Here is a 19,223-nt window from a genome sequence, read left to right as displayed (position 1 = left end):
ATCGATGCAGATTTTAATTTAACCGATTTTAACAAGTTCTGGAAAACATGGGATAACCTGCGTTTATGACCATTGTCGTCAGTTTTTCGAGTTGCCCACACCCTGCCGTGTTTATACCAAATTAATGTAATTTTAGCATGGTTAAGTGATTTAATGAAGTTAAAATACATGTTGATCAAGTATGGTTAAGTAAAATAAATCCTATATTCAAACACATGACATGCATATATTGGTTTGGTATAAACTCGGTGCTGGGTGCGGATTAATTTTTTTCGTTTTTTCGACCATGCCAAAGGATATTTCCAAACTTGTTTCTATTGCAAGAGAAAAGGGGAGAGAGAATAATGATAATCGAATCCTCAAGGATTATTCTATACAATGTGAATTCCTACAACTCCTCTCGCCCTCAGGGACGGATTGAACTACTAGCTAGAGATCTCTATCATTGGTTCACCAGACACCATCAAGCAGGGAAGCAGCAAGGAGTGTGGCTAGCGAGTCCCAACGGAAGGATATGAGAGATTATTGTGTCAAAACTCTCACCAGTACCACTAAGCTATAAACCTTGTTGGTGAGAACATTGGGTTAGAATGCCACACAGGTATAGATAGTACCATCCCTTCTCAGCATGGAGAGATATCTGACCAACGTCTATGCGAATGCCGGAGTACGTCCCCCCCTTTACAACACCTTCAATTTAGTTCCATTTATTTGGGTTTTGATGCGAAACTAAATGAAGATGAGCTTATTCATTTGGACCCTTACATGGAGATGAACATCTTGACGAATCGATACCACTTTGTAAGAGCATATCATGGTTGATGGATGCCAACTGAGACAGATTCTGCAATTAGAAAGAACACATGGTTAAATTTTTTTTACACGGATGTCCTGTACTTGTTCCAATCGTAAATCAAAAGTTAGATATACCTCAAAACGTTTTCTCAACTAAGCAAAGGTTCTTTCAATACTTCTGAAAAAGTTTTAAATCAAAGAAAAAAAAAAAGAAAACAATTTGCAAAGCCCTTGCGAAGTAGTGATGAGTTCAATGACTCATTTTGGCATAAGAATTTGTTGGTAGTCTGATTAAATCTAACAATATGATTGTGGTTGAACACACAATTATATAACGTAAACATCACGGCATACCTTGAAAGAAAAATTCATCAAGGATAGATCAAGAGGAGAAGGATCAAATTGAGCGAGATCACCACATTCATCCATATTCTGCAAAAGGTAAATATCAATAGAGACATTCATGTCAGAGTAATGTAGACATGGTATCCTGCTTTAAGTTTATTATCGCGACAAGTTCCCTTCCTCAATATGATACGTAGCTAGCTATTCGTCATCAAGCTTTAACCATCTTGGTCCATCTAATGACCTAGTTGAACTACTATACATCCGTTTTATGTAAAGGGAAGAATAGCTTCAATAGTTGATTATGAAATGATACATGTCGATACAATGAGTATTGAGTATAATTGGACAATTGAATGACTACATGGAGGACATAAGTTACCTCAAGCCCAAAGTTTGAGGAGAACTCAGACGTGTCAGAACCAGATTCATTACAATCTTCATCATCTTGCACTCCACTTAGACCATATCGGGATACAAAATAGCTTGTGTCATCAACACCATCAGTCTGCGGTACAAATGCCGCCTACAGACAACCAATTATAAAATCAAAGAAAAGAATCTGCGTCAAACTAAATAATTTTCTCTCTTTCATAGCATGAGGGATCATAGGTCGTAAGGCCTACCTTTTGTAAGGCAAGATTATCCCAATCAACTCCCCTGAAAAATTGGTGTGCTTTTACCTGTAGGAATGTGGAATAAATGATGGAGGTTAGTACCAATCAAGGTAGTTTCTCTTCCATATAGCTAGTAAACAAAGAAGGTATTATTCTTTATAATATGCACAAGATAACCTCTGATGCTCCTTTTGCTCCAAGGCGCTGACTTGGGTCATGAACAAGAAGCCTACAGGAAAACTCTACCACTGAATTAGATCATCCAGCAGAAAAAATTGAAAACACAGAATGGTTGAATTTGTAGCCCAATTAATATAAAAACTTGCCAAGTAATTTAAACTCGTGTTTTCACGGATGAATGGTACTATTAATGTATCAAACGAAAAATAAACGGAAACAGCATCAATGGACTTTTCCTAGTTGAATTTTCATGAAGTAATCAAGCAGGGACTTTTCCTAGTTGAATTTTCATGAAGTAATCAAGCAGGGGTAACTGAAGTGAGATGGAGTCATCGAAGCACAATATAATCAAGGAAAAAATATAAAATAGGTATATAAAAGAGCCCTTTTTTTTTGACAAATACAAAAGAGCTCCTAGGCACTGGAAATATGGTGCTGACAGAGCACCTAGGAGCTGGAACATCATTTATGAGGTGAAAACTTACCAATAAGAACTAGAGACATTTGTTTCCAAATAATCAAACTACAGGCACCAAAGTGTTACCTACCAAACTAGTCTATGCAAAATCTATGTGGGTTCTTTAATACAGAATGAATATCTAAGAAAGAATAAAGAAGCTTGGATCTGACCATTTGATAATCCTTTTAGAGGAAGTCTTACCTACCAAACTAGTCTATGCAAAATCTATGTGGGTTCTTTAATACAGAATGAATATCTAAGAAAGAATAAAGCAGCTTGGATCTGACCATTTGATAATCCTTTTAGAGGATGCTAGATTGCCAGTGAAATTGGTTCCCAGAGGATGTTTCATGTATAGAATTTAAACGGTATTAGCTAACCTGTCAATCAGGTCTTGTGCTTCGAAGGACATCTCTTCTGGGACAGATGGCCAGGGAATTTGCTTGTTTAGCATATTATCAAAGATAACCTGTCAAACCAGAAATTGTAATGTGTTGAGGAGATCTCCATACCTATTGAGAAACTAGAAACTCATCCAGTGCACTATATTTGCTGGGTGGCTTTCTTTCTTAAATGTCATGCAACTAACAAATAAAACCAAAAAAGGAAAGCATTGTCAACTATCATTAAGGAAATTCCTGCAACTGCAACTATGTGAAGAATGACAGCTCATGCTAGCTGCATTGCAGTTTAGCATCTGTCAACTGGAGTCAATATCTGTCCCTCAAGGAACCACATTCATACACGACAATTGTTTAAACTGCAGAATGAGCTTTAGTGAAAGACCAACCTTATAAGATCAGGTCACACCTATTTAATATTATGACAGAAAAATTAAAACTGAACAGAGTTACAAATTTCCTATGATCTCAATATATGACCAAAAAATAATATCAAAATAATTGCAATGTGAATGGCGCTCAGATAGGGAACTATCGTACATGTAACAGCGAACTGTATTATAATACCTCAGGATTCTCGGCATTGAAAGGCGGAATCCCAGTGATGAGTTCAAATAAAACAATTCCTACTGACCACCAATCAGCAGCGCTACCTGTTACAAATGATCAGATAGTAAATTCAACTTCTGTTCCTTTCATTCTCACACCTAACCATCCCTGTTCATCTTATGTTCAAATAAAGGTGACATGGGGAGGGAGTATCAGCATGTCACCAAGTTTAGCATAGCAATTTCTTTCTCACCATGCTCAGTTCCAAGAAGAATTTCCGGAGCCAAATAGTCAGGGGTACCAACAGCTGACCGCTGAGATTTGTCTGATAGATCTGGATCTTGCTGACTACCAACATCAGGAAGCACTACATCCTTTGTATCGGGTCCAGACAGATCATCTGTGCTGTTCATAAGTCCAATTTTTGACAAACCAAAATCTGTAAGCTGGTTTAAGCATACCCAAGATTAGAACATGATATCCGTCAATAAAGAGTAGAAACATAAACTTGTGCAATTAATATGGGGACATCTAGGTGGGGTAGGTGTTTTATCAATAGTGGCACATTGAGAATCACTTGTCTTTCAGCAAAACAATCTTTTAGCTTCCTCATCATTACAAAGATCTCTGAACCTACCTTTATATGCCCATCTTGTGCAATTAATATGTTGTCTGGCTTGAGATCACGATGAACGATTCCTAAAGAATGAAGGTACTCGAGAGCAAGGACCTGAAGAAGGGAAAAACTCATCCTTCAAAGAGCTCAAAATGTTGCAAAATTTCAAGACAAAGATGGATCAGGAAAGTACCAATTCTGCAACATAGGTTCGAGCTACATCTTCCTCAAGGCAACCGACTTTTTTAAGAAGAGAGAACAGATCACCGCCATTAAGATACTCCATGACCAAATAAAGGTAGTCTTTGCTAGTGAATGAATAAAAAAACCGTACCTACAACAGTGAAAGCATCTTCATGATCGCATACTCAAACTAAATTAGTTAAGGAACATTAACTGCAACAAAAATCTTTACAGAAATGAGGATAATGGTAGAGTAAGTCCCATCGGATACAAAGGTTGATATATCAAGGAATAGATAAAAAAATCCTACTGAGAAGGAAAATAGGAAAAAATAAAGTAAACTGTAATCACCACAAAAGGGTTTCTGACGGTAATCAATATATTACGCTCTGCCAATATGCGGTCAATATCATTCTTCCGCAACAAATCCAATTTCTTGAGCACCTAATATAAGATGAATGGCATCATGTCAGAAATCAATACCAATGTGGTTATAAAAAAAAAGTTTTCACTGACAATCTTATGGTAGATAAATACGTTGATGAGGTATATATTTATAGAAGACATGCTGCATAACTAAGATAGCTTAATCTAACCACAAACTTCACCAACTTGTTTATTCTCCTATTCGCAGGATACACTGCAAAAATGTGCAGTACAAAGCAGTAAATTGATTAGCATATAAGTTACTTCCATGTCTTTCAGGTACTTATAAGTTATAACAAGCACACTTGGACAAAATCTGCATCTTGTTACAGCTACAACCCAACTCCCATTGTACTTCAGCATGACTCATACATTCATCATCGGAAACAAATTCTCTATTGTATGCTAAAACTATGTGTTCCACTAGCCCACCACGGAAAAGGTCCATAATTCTTCTTATTGAATCCACGACAAGATTATCCCTCAGCACTACAGGTGGGATAACTTAAGTTGTAGCCCAAAATAAAGTCATTCAAAAAAACAACAATCACAAAATCTTCGTCATGAAGGAATGACAGATGCACAACTACTGGTAAACACAAATATGATAAGGACAAGAGTAAAATTACATCATTTATCAGAAAGCAAATATAATTATACATTGGTTGATTCGAAGTTTAAGATGATACCTTGATTGCAAATAAATCACCAGTTGACCGCTTGCGCGCCAGAAAAACTCTGCCAAAGGCACCTCTGCTGATTGGTTTGATAATCTCAAAATCATCAATGCTTGTTCTTTCCTTGTGTGACGAACTTGAAGGAGTTGACATTATACTAGAATGAGAAGAATTATCCACTAACATTTTGGAACCTTCTGAATGTCCAAACCCATCTTTTCTATCCACAATATCACAAGCAAGTATATATTTCTCTCTGCATGTAGTAAAACAGGTGTCAGCTCTAGTTCATCTATAAATTCTGAAATATAGATGAGCACAAAAAGTTATACCGCAAAAGGTTTTCTATTCGTCCTCCACATGTATCTACTACAAGAGCTTTAAGCTTGCTATTTTGTAAAATATCTTGTAGGTCTTGCATGCATGCAATTAAAAGCTCATGAGATCCTTCTTCTGAAAGATCTGTGCCCGCCACACAACGTGCTATATCTGCTAAATCAGCCATCTAAGTACAAAAAAGAAACGGGAAGGACAAAGTCAGTCCATGTAACATGCAGGAACGAGTTAAGCATAGATCTTTATTAAAGAAATAATTGATCTATACAAGCGCAAGATAGTTAATACTGCAACAATAATAATCTAGGGAGATGGAAAAGAAGTAAGCTAATGCACATGAGCTATCAACTTCCGAATCACACTAGCATTAGCTTCACATCATTATCACTTTAAGATATTTTACAAAATGCCAAGTTCGGGCTGATTTTATTTATCTTTAAACTGAAGAACAAGTGAGAAACAAAAGAATTCCTGGAGAATTATTATTAGCTGGATTATCTTTAACGAAACATAGGTAGGTAATGTGTTTCAATTGAAAAGTTGAAATTATACAAACTCATCCCAGTAATTGATCTGAATATATACTCTTATTAGTTATTTAATACTTCTCTTGTACCACTTTATATGTGCTCTTTCCATTTTCTTGATGGGGGTGGGGTCTTGTCCAACTCTTGTGCACCTCTACTATTTCATTAGGAACCTGCATCCTCCTACTAGAATAGATATTGGATAACTACACCAAGGCAAGGCATATGGAAGAAATCACCTAATACTTTTGCCTTTGGAACTCGAACCCTCGTCTCTATGGTCTTCTTTAAAACTCCATTGACCATCAAACCAAACTCATGGGTGCTTTACGGGATGCTTTATGATACTTTTACTAATTTGAAACATCTCAAGACGTCTGGCATCATTTTTATTTCTATACCTCTTTCACAACTTTTAAGAATTTCAAATTCATTACCACAATTTATAACTAAACGTCAAATCGCAACTAGTTGGGATAAGAATTCCAAATTCATTAAACTATCAAACTAACATTTCAAACATTACTTCAGAGTCTTTTCCACCATTACTAATCTAATAGGTAAATCAAATTAGTATCTTAAACTTTGTGCAATACTGCCTCAAAAAAAAGAGAAAAAGAGGGTATAAGAATATTAATAACCAAAAACAGAAATAGCTGGTTAAAAGAAGTTTGGAAAAAGAATATATAGATGATAAATCACAGAAGATAATCATTAATGGATCTGTTTATTGTCTAAACAAAGCACTACTCTATTTTGATTAGCCCAAATTGGTAAATAGATTTCTTGCCAAGTGTCATTAAAGAAGTTTCTTTTTTATTTATTAGCACCAACATGTAAAATGTGCAGTGAAAAATAAGCAAACTCTTAAAAACTCCTTTATTTGCTTGGCCATGATTTCCACACAGATGCAAAAAGGAAATGATCAAGGAAAGACTTTTAGAAACTGAAGCGTCTAGTAAGCCACCCTGAAAAAAAAAAAAAAAAAGGCAACCTAGTGCATGAAAGCTCTTGCTATGCGCGGGTCCGGGAAGGGCCAAACCACAAGGGTTTTATAGTACGCAGACTTACCTTGCATTTCTGCAAGAGGTTGTTTACATGGCTCCACGGCAGCAACTTTACCAGTTACTCCAAGGCTCTCCCCTTTGAAGTAAGCCACTCTAGAGAAATATAAAAATCTAGTACACTCAAAGTAAGACTCATCCCAATATTTGTAGCTATCCATATTGCTAATGATCCGTACTCTCTCTCTCTCTCTCTAACTCCCTTTTCCTCCTCTAAGACAATAGAACTTCAAGTGATACTTTCTTTAATTGAACTTTAATATATGGAATGGAATACTAGGATTTCAACTCCAGTGCTTTTTCACTACTAACTTGGTGGATTACAGGAAAAACACTACAGGTACTTCTCATTCAAAGTATAGTGACAAACCTGCTGAACATCCTCTAGCTCAGAAAGATTGTTATGATCTAACCAGAAGTCAAAATTTAGTGCCCGAGGGGTATTTGTCGAGGATACTGATGTCATGCTCCCAGTTGAAGATGGTGGACCACAGTGATTGAACTTTGAGCCCAAGTGACTCTTCAAATTAACGAATGCTGCTAATGGAGAATCTTCTATACTGGCAGTATCCATCTCATGAAGATCCTCAAACATTCCATCTATCCCTTTGCTTCTCCACTCACCCATATTAGGTGAATAACCTTCAGATGTGTTTCCGGAATTTTCACTTTTCAATTTCGAATTTTCTTGGATCTCAGTAGTTACCTGAAATCCTAAATTACGTGACTCCATAAACTGTTCCAGTAAATCTGCAAATTTCAAAAGGCGCTCATCGACATCTACAGATTTCGAATCGCATTTGTCTGCATAAGCACATATATAGGAATGAGGCTCCAAGTGAATAGTGGGAACAAGTTCCTCACAAATTCTACAAATCACCAAATTAGAATCATCGGGAAACTGTTGTCTACACTCGTTTCGCAATTCTCCACTACTTTGGTCGCTGATATTGTTCAATGGTTTAATGTTAGACTGAATATCTGGAGGGTTATTATTAAACGATGGTGTTGGTTCAATAGACATGGGATCTTTTTCGAGCACAGTGACACTTCCATCCAAGATAACTTCATATTTCTGCTGATGTGAGTGAGAGGAATTTTTCGATGTTTTTTCTTCCTCCAAACTGCATTTGCCACATGACTTTTTGTTCAACTTACAACCTGCTCCTGTATCAGAAATCCTTCGCTTGAGAACCCAATCTGTTTTAACAGAAGGGATTCTATTTAGACACTCTTTAAGCTTGGCCAGAGATGTCTCATCAATTGGCTCACTGTCTTTCGCAAAATGCAACACCCTTGTGCACCGTGTCAATATAAAAAGCATGCGGGTCAACAACCACTTCAAAAGACCCATTTGGCATTCTTGTCTTTTCACTGTCAGGTCTTGGACAATTGATTCACACTTGGAACGGAACTCTAAGCAGGTCATCTTGATACACTCTTGAGCAAGAACAACAAGTTCTTCAGCCATCTTTTGTCCATCCAGAGGCAAGGAATCATTCTTCTGTACAATCTCTACAACTTCCTGCAAGAAACCACCTAGCTCTGCGTTCACAGCTTCTTTTGCAGCGTCAAATCTCAAACGAAGAGATCCGAGCAGCTCCTGCATTCATTCAATGGAATGGAAGTTAATACAGAACATCAAAAACCATATCAGCCACTCTAACTGACTTAACTTGACCATTTTACTCTCAAATGAACGTAATTCCTTCATATGCTTATCTCTTAACACCTTTAAATAATAACTGGAAGCACCGGAACCTAATTCCTACCTATGCTTATCACTTACCACCCTCACATAATAACTGGAAATACCAGAACCAGAAATGTCAAAAGAAATACCTTCAGATCATTATAGCTGTGAGCTCGTGGAGGTGATGGTTGAATCCCGCCTTTTGGACCTAGTTCATGTGAGAAGCTTTTGAATGTTTTGTTTGCTTTACTGTTAGGCAGTGCTCCTTGGGAAGATTGCTTCACTTTCACATGCTTTCCCATCTTATGCACATTCCTTCCAGGACCCTCCTTGTCAGACCCCTAAATTTGCAAATTATCATCTAGTGAGACACATGGGATACCAATTATCATCAAATTAAGAGCAGAAACATAGCATAGCACATCCAGAATAACTTGAAGCTAATTATACATGCAAGCGGAACCATTTCTTACCTGGTTTAAAGATAAGCCACTACCAGCTTGATCAAAATCCTTAATGAGATATGACGCAAACCAACTAGCTATCTTTCTGCCTTTACGGTGTCCTGTTAAATAAAGGGGCCAGAAATTCATTAGAACAGAGATCCAATTAGACAGAAAAGAAGAGCTGCCGAGAATCAGAGAACTGATCTCCTTTGAGTGCCTGCAGATTCCATCCAATTGAGAAAACACAAACTTAGAGAATTTACAATCAAGGCGAATTTAAACCTTAACAAGGAATTCAAAACTTTAGGTAATAATAAGTAATCTGGAAGCATTAGCCATTAATACAATATGGGTAAAAGCAAAAATAACAGTTGGATTGTTTAATAGCTTAAAGTATACTTGCTCAGACTGCAATTTCAGGAAGATATATGATCAGCTCCCCGTTGCAAACGTGCTTCTCCATTCATATGGCAGGATAGGGTATTTGAACACTGGTTCATTCAATTACTGATAGACGTCACCGCTAAACTGTGCATACATTCACAAGTTACAAGTTACTCTACCTATACCAACTTTTTTCTAAAGTTTTACCATACAGCTTTCAGCTGAAGGACTTCAAATTTTTGAGAAGGATCCTTCACCTGAAGGACATAAATAATCAGAAGTGGATATTAGTTCCAAAATTTCAATAATCCCCTGGTCCCAACACTAAGAGCTTCTTTCTGTAAGATCCAAACTTTAGACAGGAGACCATTAAATCCAAAGAATATCTTCTTTCATCTTAACTAAAATCTACTACTTATCACTGACAGTTCTAGAATTTAAAATCCTTATTAAAAAAATGTATAATCTTTAGACATGCAGATAAAATATGGCCAATACAGCATCGGGATGTGCAATGACTACTGCATGATAAGCCAAGCATGTAACTAGATCAAACAATAGAAAGTTCCTACTCCTTCCATTCCAATGCAGACTACACTCTAGCATTCCAAAATGCTTTAACACCACTCCATAAATAATACTAGTACTATTCCATAATAACAACAACAACAACATACCCGGTGTGATTCCACAAAGTGGGATCTGGAAAGGATAGAGTGTACGCAGACCCTTTACCCCTATCTTAGAGGTAGAGAGGTTGTTTTTGATAGACACTCGGCTCAAGAAAAACAGTCCAAAGCAATCCAGCGAAGAAAAAAGTAACGGAAGTACAAAAAACAACAGCTAATAACAAAAAACAACACATAGTAAAAGAACAGGAACTACAACAAAGTAATATGGTAATCGAGGTACAAGAAATCAACATATAGTAACAAAAACCAAAGGACAAGAAATTACAACAGGAACAACGCTACGACTACTAGTATAAACGGACAACAAGACAACACATTGCTATCTACTAACATTCTATCCTAATTTGTATCCTCGATAAGTTGAAGCTGCATCATGTCATGTCTAATCAGCTCTTCTTAACACTTCTTCAGTCTACCCCTCCTAAAACAGTCCATAGCCAACACTCACACCTCCGTACTGGGGCATCCGTGCATAATATAGTTCATTTAACTATTCAAATTTTAAACTTTAACGCCACTTTTGTCCATTACTATTAAGTCGATAATATTTCTTCCACTGCAACAAACACAATACACAAATCAAATTAAAAACCTCACAATCAAAAACTCGTCAACAGCGCCAACAAACATCGCAATGCATACAACACAAATATCAACTGTATTTAACAGTTGAGAAAAAGCAGATTTAGCAAAATGACCTTTCCGTCCTTTAGCTGCAGCTCTTTGATCCTGCTTTAAACGAGGTGTAGTAGCTCCAGAACGAGGAGACGACTCATTATTCAGCTTATCGGAATCTACTACAAGCCTTGAACTCGGCCTTTCCTTATTCTCAAGTCTCCTAGTTTTGATCCGGTTCAAACCGGTCGGTATTCCCGTCGCCGTCTCCGGCGGCGACGACTCACCGCCGTTCCGACTCAACTCCGCCATCACAAAATATCAAAAAATAAAAATCTACAATAACTAGTTTAACAAATTTTCGATGAACACGATTACGAATACAGTGAAAAAAATTCAAAAAATAAATCTACATAACTAGTAACAAATTTATTATGAAAACGATTACGAATACAGTTCAAAAAAAAAAACTACAAAATCACTAGTTTAACAAATATATAATGAACACGATTGCGAATACAGTAAAAATAATCAAAAAAATCACTAGTTTAACAAATTTACATGAACACGATTACGAATAAAGTGAAAAATAATTCTAAAAATTCAAAAAAAAATTTTATAAAAACTCGTTTAACAAATTTACGATGAACACGATTACGAAAACAGTGAAAAATACAAATGAGAAAATTGATCAAACGGAGTTTATTAAGTGAAGAGCTTGAGTTGTTGGTGAGCGGTTGCTGTTGGAAGGTGTAACGGTTAACAAGTTTCAAACGGAAAAAGGGAAGGGGAGAAATGGAGTGGTAGCGTGTACGAGATGAGAAAATTATATATATAGAAAATCAATGAGAAGTTAATTTTTTTGTTTGTGTTTATATTGTATTTATTGCTTCAGGATCTGAGTTGCAATGTGTTTATTGCAACTCTGATCCTATTTCAGAGTAGTTTGAATTGAATTCTACCAAAAAGATAAATCCTTTTAATTCTCTTTTATTACCTTCTTCCCTTTTTATTGTTTACTGTAATAATGGATCTGTTTCACTAAAAAAAAAAAAAAAAAAAGACAGTCAAACCAAGAAAAAAAAAATGATTTTGTTATTTTTTTTTTTAGTAATTTCACTGAAAAGAGAAAAAGGACATCTAAACCAAAAAATAGAAAAAACTGATTTTGTCCTTTTCTCTATTTTTTAGTATTAGTTTATTCGGAATGTTTTAGTATTTATTTTAAACTTAACATAAGTTTAAGTTAAAAAGAAGTTTACTTTTTTTTTTTAAAGTAATTCTTTTAACTTCAATTTTCTGCATGATATGTTTAATTTCTGCATGACTTGTTTAAAATTATGAGAATAAATAATAATTTACTACATTTTATATATTTTTAGTTAAATTAAGGGTGTATATGGTATTATAGAGGAAATCATTTTCATGAAAATTATTTTTCGAGAAAATATTTTTAAGAAAAACAAACAACTTCTTAATTTTTTGTATTTGATATACAAGTAAATAAATATCATCTCGAATGTATTTATATATTTTCACATAAAATTATGAGGATGAATATGAGTGGGGTGATGAATGTTGTGGTGGATGATGGACGAGGGTAGGGGGTGTGGGGGTTGAGTGGGAGTGGGTGAGGGGTGTGGCGGTGGAGTGAGTAGCATAGGAGGAGATAATCTCACTTGTTTTCCTCAATTTTATGGAAAAAATTTATTTTCTTTATTTTTAAAAATTTCTTTTTCTTAAAAAGTGATTTTTAAAATTTTTCACTATCCAATAATGAAAAAATATAAAAATATATTTCGAACTTCTCAAACTTTATGTTAGCCAAAAATAAATAAATAAAAATTGAAATTGAAAAAGTATGTCTTAGTTATGCACAAAATTGGACAGAACCATAATATCACCTAAAGCTGTCCACATTTTATTTACTACTAACTACTACTTCACCATAAAAATGCGTGTATGAATGCCAAACTTTTTTCTGAAGAAAAGGAGCTTACTGGTGAAAGTTCACGGTTTTATAGTGACTTATTTTATAAAAATAATTGGGATAATACTTACAAAAATATCTGAATTTTGATTGAACTTTTAGGTGAGCTTAGTGAACTTTGGGGATCCTATTACCCCTAAACTTTTTTAAAATGGATTTAATTTTACCCCTAAACTCTATACCTAGTTTCGGCAACTGGCGGTGTAATACACGCATCAATCTCATTTTTACACGTGTAATATGCACGCCAATCTCATATTTACACGTGTCCAAGTGAACAAATTATGCCATTAAAATTCGGAAGAAAAAAAAAAGTCTAGAGGGTAATAGAACCCCCATAAAGTTCAGTATGCTCAACTAAAAATTTGATCAAAGTTCAGATATTTTTGTGATTATTATCACAAAATAATTAATATGTAATGTAGTAATTTTTTTTTATTTACTTCATAAAATAATATTCCATCAAAAAGCTTTTTCTCTTATGAAAATACATTGAGTACGATATTATTTACCTCATAATAATATTCTATATAAGAGAATTACTTTCCTAACATATACTGCTATATATTCACACAATCAAAAATAATTTAATATTTGACCATCTATACTGACAGTTAACTATATGTTTATTTAATTGTCCTTGTAATAAACAATAAACGAAATATATTATGTTGACAAAAGAATTTTTAGGAGTTATTTTTAGTACAAAATATATAATAAATAAATGAAAACATGGGGTGGCAAATAAATGAAGAATAATTCCAGTTTGACAAGGACTGATTTGGTCGTGTTTAGGCAACGGCAATTTCTCAATTTTTGGATAAATATAAAAATCTCTTAGGAATGGTGATGGGATTTGCAACGGTACTTATACATCGTTTTCTTTTTGAGTTGTTTTATTCCTATCTATGACGTTTAGCATATACAATAGTGACATAGACCAACTACCTGGTTGAATACATATGTTACCTCCAATGGCGGAGTCAAAAATTTTTAAAAAAGAGTACTTAAAATAAAAAAAAAGTAGGCACACAAATTAATCAAAGGTAGTTCAACATCAATTATATATATAATAAAAAATAATTTTAATCGTGAATAAATAATATAATTTTTCGCCGAATAAGGTTCGGATGAACCCCAAAACATAAGGTGGTTTGCCCTTGTTTTCGATAGAACTTCGGTTAAAAATAAAAATAGTTTTAAAAAAAAAATAATGAAAATACAATAGATAATAAGCGCAACCGATACTAGTAGAACAATACTATCACAAAATACAACTATAATCAAATTACACGGAACAATATATATGTAGTACTAATTAACAGAAATCACAAAACAAGAAACTAGAATAAACAGGACTAAGGCTAACAATTTTTTTCTCAACGGCAAACCAAAATAACAAAGGAACTATGTCAATTTCAACTTGCATGGACTAAGAGGTAGTTTACATTGTATTGGCAAGATAGGTATGTGTTACATGAAAAATGTTAAAAGTAATTGATAAAGTTGTTGTCATGTGATTAGTAGCAGTGGCAGAACTACCTTTGCTCCGAGGGGTTCGAGGGTTCGTCTGAACCCGATTCGACGGAAAATTATATTATTTTTATACTATTTTTACGTGGTAAAGAATATTTTTTATGCATATATAGTACATGTTGACCCCCTTCGATTAGTTCGTATATTTAGTTCTAACCCTCTTCAATGAAGATCCTGGCTCCACCACCGATTAGGAGGTCACAGATTCAAGCCGTGAAGATTGTCCCTTACAGAAATATAAGGTGAGGAGGTTAAGATTCAAGCCGTGAAGACTATCCCTTACAAAAATATAAAGTGAGGCTGCGTACAATAGACGCTTATGGTCCGATCCTTCCCTAAACCCAGCCCATTACAGAAATATAAGGTGAGGTTGAGTACAATAGACTCTTGTGGTCCGACCCTTTCCTAAATCCAGCGCATAGCGAGAGTTTTAGTGAACCGAGCTATCCTTTTTATAAGTGTGTTGTGTGTTGATAAGTTCAAGTCAGTAAATTTATAGATAAATATTTACTTCCATATATATTACTCTTTATTACTAGGATGTTTCGTATCTTATTATTTCGCTACCTCTTTTCTTATATAGGTATATCAAACACATTTCTTTTGAGTCAAAGGTCTATCAAAAATGATCACTCGATTTCACAAAAATAAAGATAAAATTTACGTAATCCTATTTTTCTCATATTCCACTTGTAAATTATATAGTTATTGTCATGCATTTGACTTGGTCCAGCATGCCAATTTTTTGGCAACACGGCGTGGAACACTTGAAGAAGTTTTAGTAAATTCCAACTAGTAAACTATCACTAATAATAAGTCGTTTTAGTAAATTCCAACTAGTAAACTATCACTAATAATAAGTCTAATAATAATAGGTGACAAGTAAAAGATGGCTGTTAAAGATGATGTATTGCTTACAAATATTCAACCAAATACATACATGGTCCCCTCCACCACTTCGAAAGGCCATCACACTTACTTGGTAATGGAATGAAAACATAAAGGTTAATGAACAATTTGCCTTCTTTTCTAAAAAGAAAATTCTAAGTATCAAGACTATACATCATGTTCAAGGGAAAGAAGAGAAACCGCAATTCAAATTAAACTATTTTCATAAAAATAGTCATGAAATTTAAATTTTATTTTCTAGCCATTTTAATTTGTTGGCTTATTTTATATCATTTTTACACACCTTCTATACAGTTTCTATACATATCTTATATATATAAATATTCTATACGAAAATTATACAGTTTTGATACATAAATTATATAATAATTATACTTTTTTTTTTACATATTTTATACAACAATTATATAATTTTTTATACACTTTCTATATATTTTTTTATATATATTTTATGCATATACATATTTGATTGAACTATACAATTTCTATACATATATCTTATATAGATACGTATTCTATATAACAATTATACCATTTTTATATAATTATATTTAATTATTATTTCTAAACAATAAAAAAAAAAGCAGAATATTTTTTAAGTTAATTTATAGCCAAAAAAAATGAAATATTTTTAAAAGGGTCGAATGGCCCAAGTTGAAAACTGTAGACCGTATCATAATTGTATATAAATTGTATTTGAACTACATGGACCAAAATGACCCAAATTAGACAATGACTATAAAGTAAAAATAGTATACCCAACTGGTCACTTTTTGAAAAAATGTCAAATTTAGGCTATTTATTTTTAAAAGTATTACACAGTATTTTTTTTTCCTTGAAAAAAAAAAAGGTTGACCAATTAGAGTTATGGTGCAAAAGTAACTACTACTACATCTTTACATAGGGATCTCTAATTCAAAAATGTTTTACCTATAATATAGAATTTTTTGACATAAATATAATTTGCTCGAACTATAATACAGGTATCAGATACTCTATTTAATCAAGCTCCAACTTAAATATCTGACGGCGAAATGGAAAAATCAGAAATAAAAGGAAAAGAAGGTGGGGCCCCTCAAGATTTTGGATGATTTTTACCTTTTTGGACCTTTATCTATTTGATATCCCTTTTTTTGGAAAATCGTAAAGGAAATAATTTTATCCACGAATGACGAACACTTCTAAAAATAGATGATTGCCCTTTCACTTATTTTTCCTAATTTGGCAGGCTAGAAATTTCTCAAATGAACCTATTTTTGATAACTTTATTACATAATATGTATTTATTTGTAAATATCTTTTCAATGATTGTAGTTTATCAATGAGCTAGTTAATTTTTATTGGAAGAACCCTTTGTAGTTTGTACCTATAGAGAATTCATCCTAGTAAAGACTATTCTTATGTTATCAACAAACTTCAAACAAGGAAATAAAAAAGAATAATAAATAAATAAATAATAATAATAATAATAATAATAATAGAAATAAAGAAAAAAAAATAGTGATTGATAGAGAAAATAACTTGTAGTTATACCACATGTGACTTTTTCTGAGTTACGTATGAAGTTTTGTTTCTCTTTGATAGTCCTAATAAAAATCACCACACACTACTGATACAACTCACCCTCCCCCACATGATGTCATCATACACTAGTGCAACTTTATGTTCAAGCAAGTGTATTTTTTTTATAATCGTGATATTCGAGTTCGCCTGCGTATACCTCACCCTCACTTCACGTGATACTTGTCATGTTCCACCGTAGGAAAAAATCACTTGGGGTTTTATCTCTATCGAAATTTACTTGAAATTTCACGATTCTCAACCTACTTCATTAGTCACCACGCCACAGGCAAGGCTGCATATCTCCAACCAATTGTTGATAATGACTAACACAACAATTACTATTCCATTGTACAAACTATTAGTGGTGAACAATATTTTCTACAAAAACATTTTACACTATAGTTTTTGTTTCCACCAGCTTTTCCCTACCCCCATTAGGACTTGGTTAATTCAGATATTTGGTTAAGGATAGAGGAGTATTTACCATTCTGTCACAACCTTTTATGATCATTTTACACTATACTTTTTTGATATTGTAGACAATTTCATTGATAACAAAGCCAAAAATCGATCGCATACAAGCAGTTTACCAAAAGTAAAGAACCTACAAAACAACATGCTTCTCTCCCAAAGACACTCGTACCTCTATACATCTCGGAACTACGTGGGTGCACCAAAAATAAATAAGGAATCGAAGACTACTCCTTAACGGCCTAAAAACTCATTTCTACCCCTTCAAATAATCCACACATCAAAGCCATAGGAATAATATTCCATAACAATCGGTCCTTCACAGACCTTGGCATCACCGAAGACATGCCAAACCAACTAAACATATCCCACCAGAGTCTCGTGGCCATGATGCAATCAAGTAGAAGGCGATCCACATCTACGCCCACCTCCTTGCATAAATAACACCAACTAATGCAAACAGCCTTTTTTTCCTAAGGTTTTCCGCCATCAGGATCACCCAACTCTAGCAGCTAACCACGTGACAAAACACACCTTTCTCGGCATCTTAGGAATTCACACAGACTTTACACTAAAATAACACTAAGGTTTTAAATCTAATTGAAAATATCTAGTTCATCGTTACCAACTTATGACTCTTTGCAACTATGGAGTTTCAGTATAAAGTTACTCTACTGCAATTTGCAGTAACTTCCATTTTGTGAAGAATGACATCTCACTTCTTTATAACCCTTATGTTTCTTCTATATCTTGACTAACTATGCCTAACGCTACCTTCTAAAGGTTAAATGTGTTGTTTCAAGAAGCACTTTTTGGTAAGCAAATGAAGTAGGTGGACAAAACCAAAGGCATCCTGCAAACAAATGGATTATACTTTCCTTTCCCAGCCACCCAAAGAAAAAGGAAAAAAGGGATTTTGAAAAGATTCAGCTGATCTTAAACTAGACGAGCTCGTGAGCGAAAACTATGGTACCTATGGCACATCACTTGCACTAAAGGTTAATACTTAATTGTCTATTAGAATCATCAGGATCTTTCACTGTGACACTTCCATTCGATATAGTAGATGTGCTAGACCAAGAAGATTATCATATCTCAGTGAGAAACATGAGCAAGTCCTCACAAAATGAAGCCATAACAAAACGCTTTTTACATTGACTAATCTACTTCAAAAGCCAAATAATGACCGACTGCTAGATCCTGATGTACGAGATGTCAAGCAGTTCATGAATACACAAGCATAAATAAACTGCAAACAAACATGACCTTGAAAGATTATGCCTCAACCAATGATAAAATTTGAATAAAGTGTTAACTTACATGAGGAATTCAGCATTAAATGCACAAGCGGGAATTTTAAGAACCCTGAAATTCCTGAAGGAAGTTCTCCTGTTAACCTTTAACCTTAGTTTCCATCGAACAAAGTAATAGGGAGAAAGATATGATGGTGACAATAACTATACAACTAAAAGAGTTCAAGCGATAAGTACCTTAATCGTTCCCCCGAGGCTCCTTTGGCTCCATCTAAGATAAGTTAAAGTGAAGGCTATTCTACCACGTATTAGTTTTGCACTCGACGACCACACCAAAGTAGTAGCAAATTCTTGTTGGCGATTATTTATGATTTAAAAAACAAAGAAATTCTGAAAACTCCTTTGAGTTCCATTGATCATAATTTCTCCTTTACTTTTTTTTCCTTTTTTTCCTTTTGAGGGTGGGGGTTCTGCTTATCTTTACCGCCTTGATCT

At 34.3% G+C, this 19,223-nt stretch overlaps 1 protein-coding gene across 2 annotated transcripts; it reads right to left on the bottom strand.

Moving 5' to 3' along the window:
• Window positions 1-299: 299 nt before the first annotated feature.
• On the bottom strand, window positions 300-18,819 carry LOC107867024 (probable serine/threonine protein kinase IRE4). Of its 2 annotated transcripts, none has more exons than XM_047411222.1 (17): window positions 18,796-18,819; window positions 9,343-9,434; window positions 9,019-9,210; window positions 7,547-8,779; window positions 5,582-5,754; window positions 5,262-5,505; window positions 4,498-4,590; window positions 4,157-4,297; window positions 3,985-4,077; window positions 3,601-3,793; window positions 3,366-3,451; window positions 2,778-2,866; window positions 1,935-1,986; window positions 1,767-1,823; window positions 1,523-1,666; window positions 1,150-1,227; window positions 300-844 (listed from the first exon to the last, which is right to left on the bottom strand). In XM_047411222.1, exons 3-17 carry the CDS (start codon window positions 9,169-9,171, stop codon window positions 746-748), a joined length of 2,928 nt encoding a protein of 975 aa, XP_047267178.1. In that variant the 5' UTR covers window positions 9,172-9,210; window positions 9,343-9,434; window positions 18,796-18,819; the 3' UTR covers window positions 300-745. The 2 variants fall into 2 exon arrangements, with proteins under 2 accessions (XP_047267178.1, XP_047267177.1); XM_047411221.1 differs by lacking the exon at window positions 18,796-18,819 and adding an exon at window positions 11,090-12,036.
• Window positions 18,820-19,223: the final 404 nt, after the last annotated feature.

Source organism: Capsicum annuum, chromosome 4 (assembly GCF_002878395.1).
Source record: "Capsicum annuum cultivar UCD-10X-F1 chromosome 4, UCD10Xv1.1, whole genome shotgun sequence".
Classification (NCBI taxonomy): domain Eukaryota; kingdom Viridiplantae; phylum Streptophyta; class Magnoliopsida; order Solanales; family Solanaceae; genus Capsicum; species Capsicum annuum.
Note: the sequence above shows the minus strand (reverse complement) of the source record. Positions and strands in the feature narration are given on the sequence as shown.

Excerpts from the sequence above, each read along its gene's own strand:
- LOC107867024 (XM_047411221.1), bottom strand. The coding sequence starts at position 11,318 with ATGGCGGAGTTGAGTCGGAACGGCGGTGAGTCGTCGCCGCCGGAGACG. Across the intron at positions 9,435-11,089 it reads TGCAGCTAAAGGACGGAAAG|GACACCGTAAAGGCAGAAAG; the intron begins GTCATTTTGCTA and ends TTTATTTAACAG. Across the intron at positions 8,780-9,018 it reads ACAGCTATAATGATCTGAAG|GAGCTGCTCGGATCTCTTCG; the intron begins GTATTTCTTTTG and ends GAATGAATGCAG.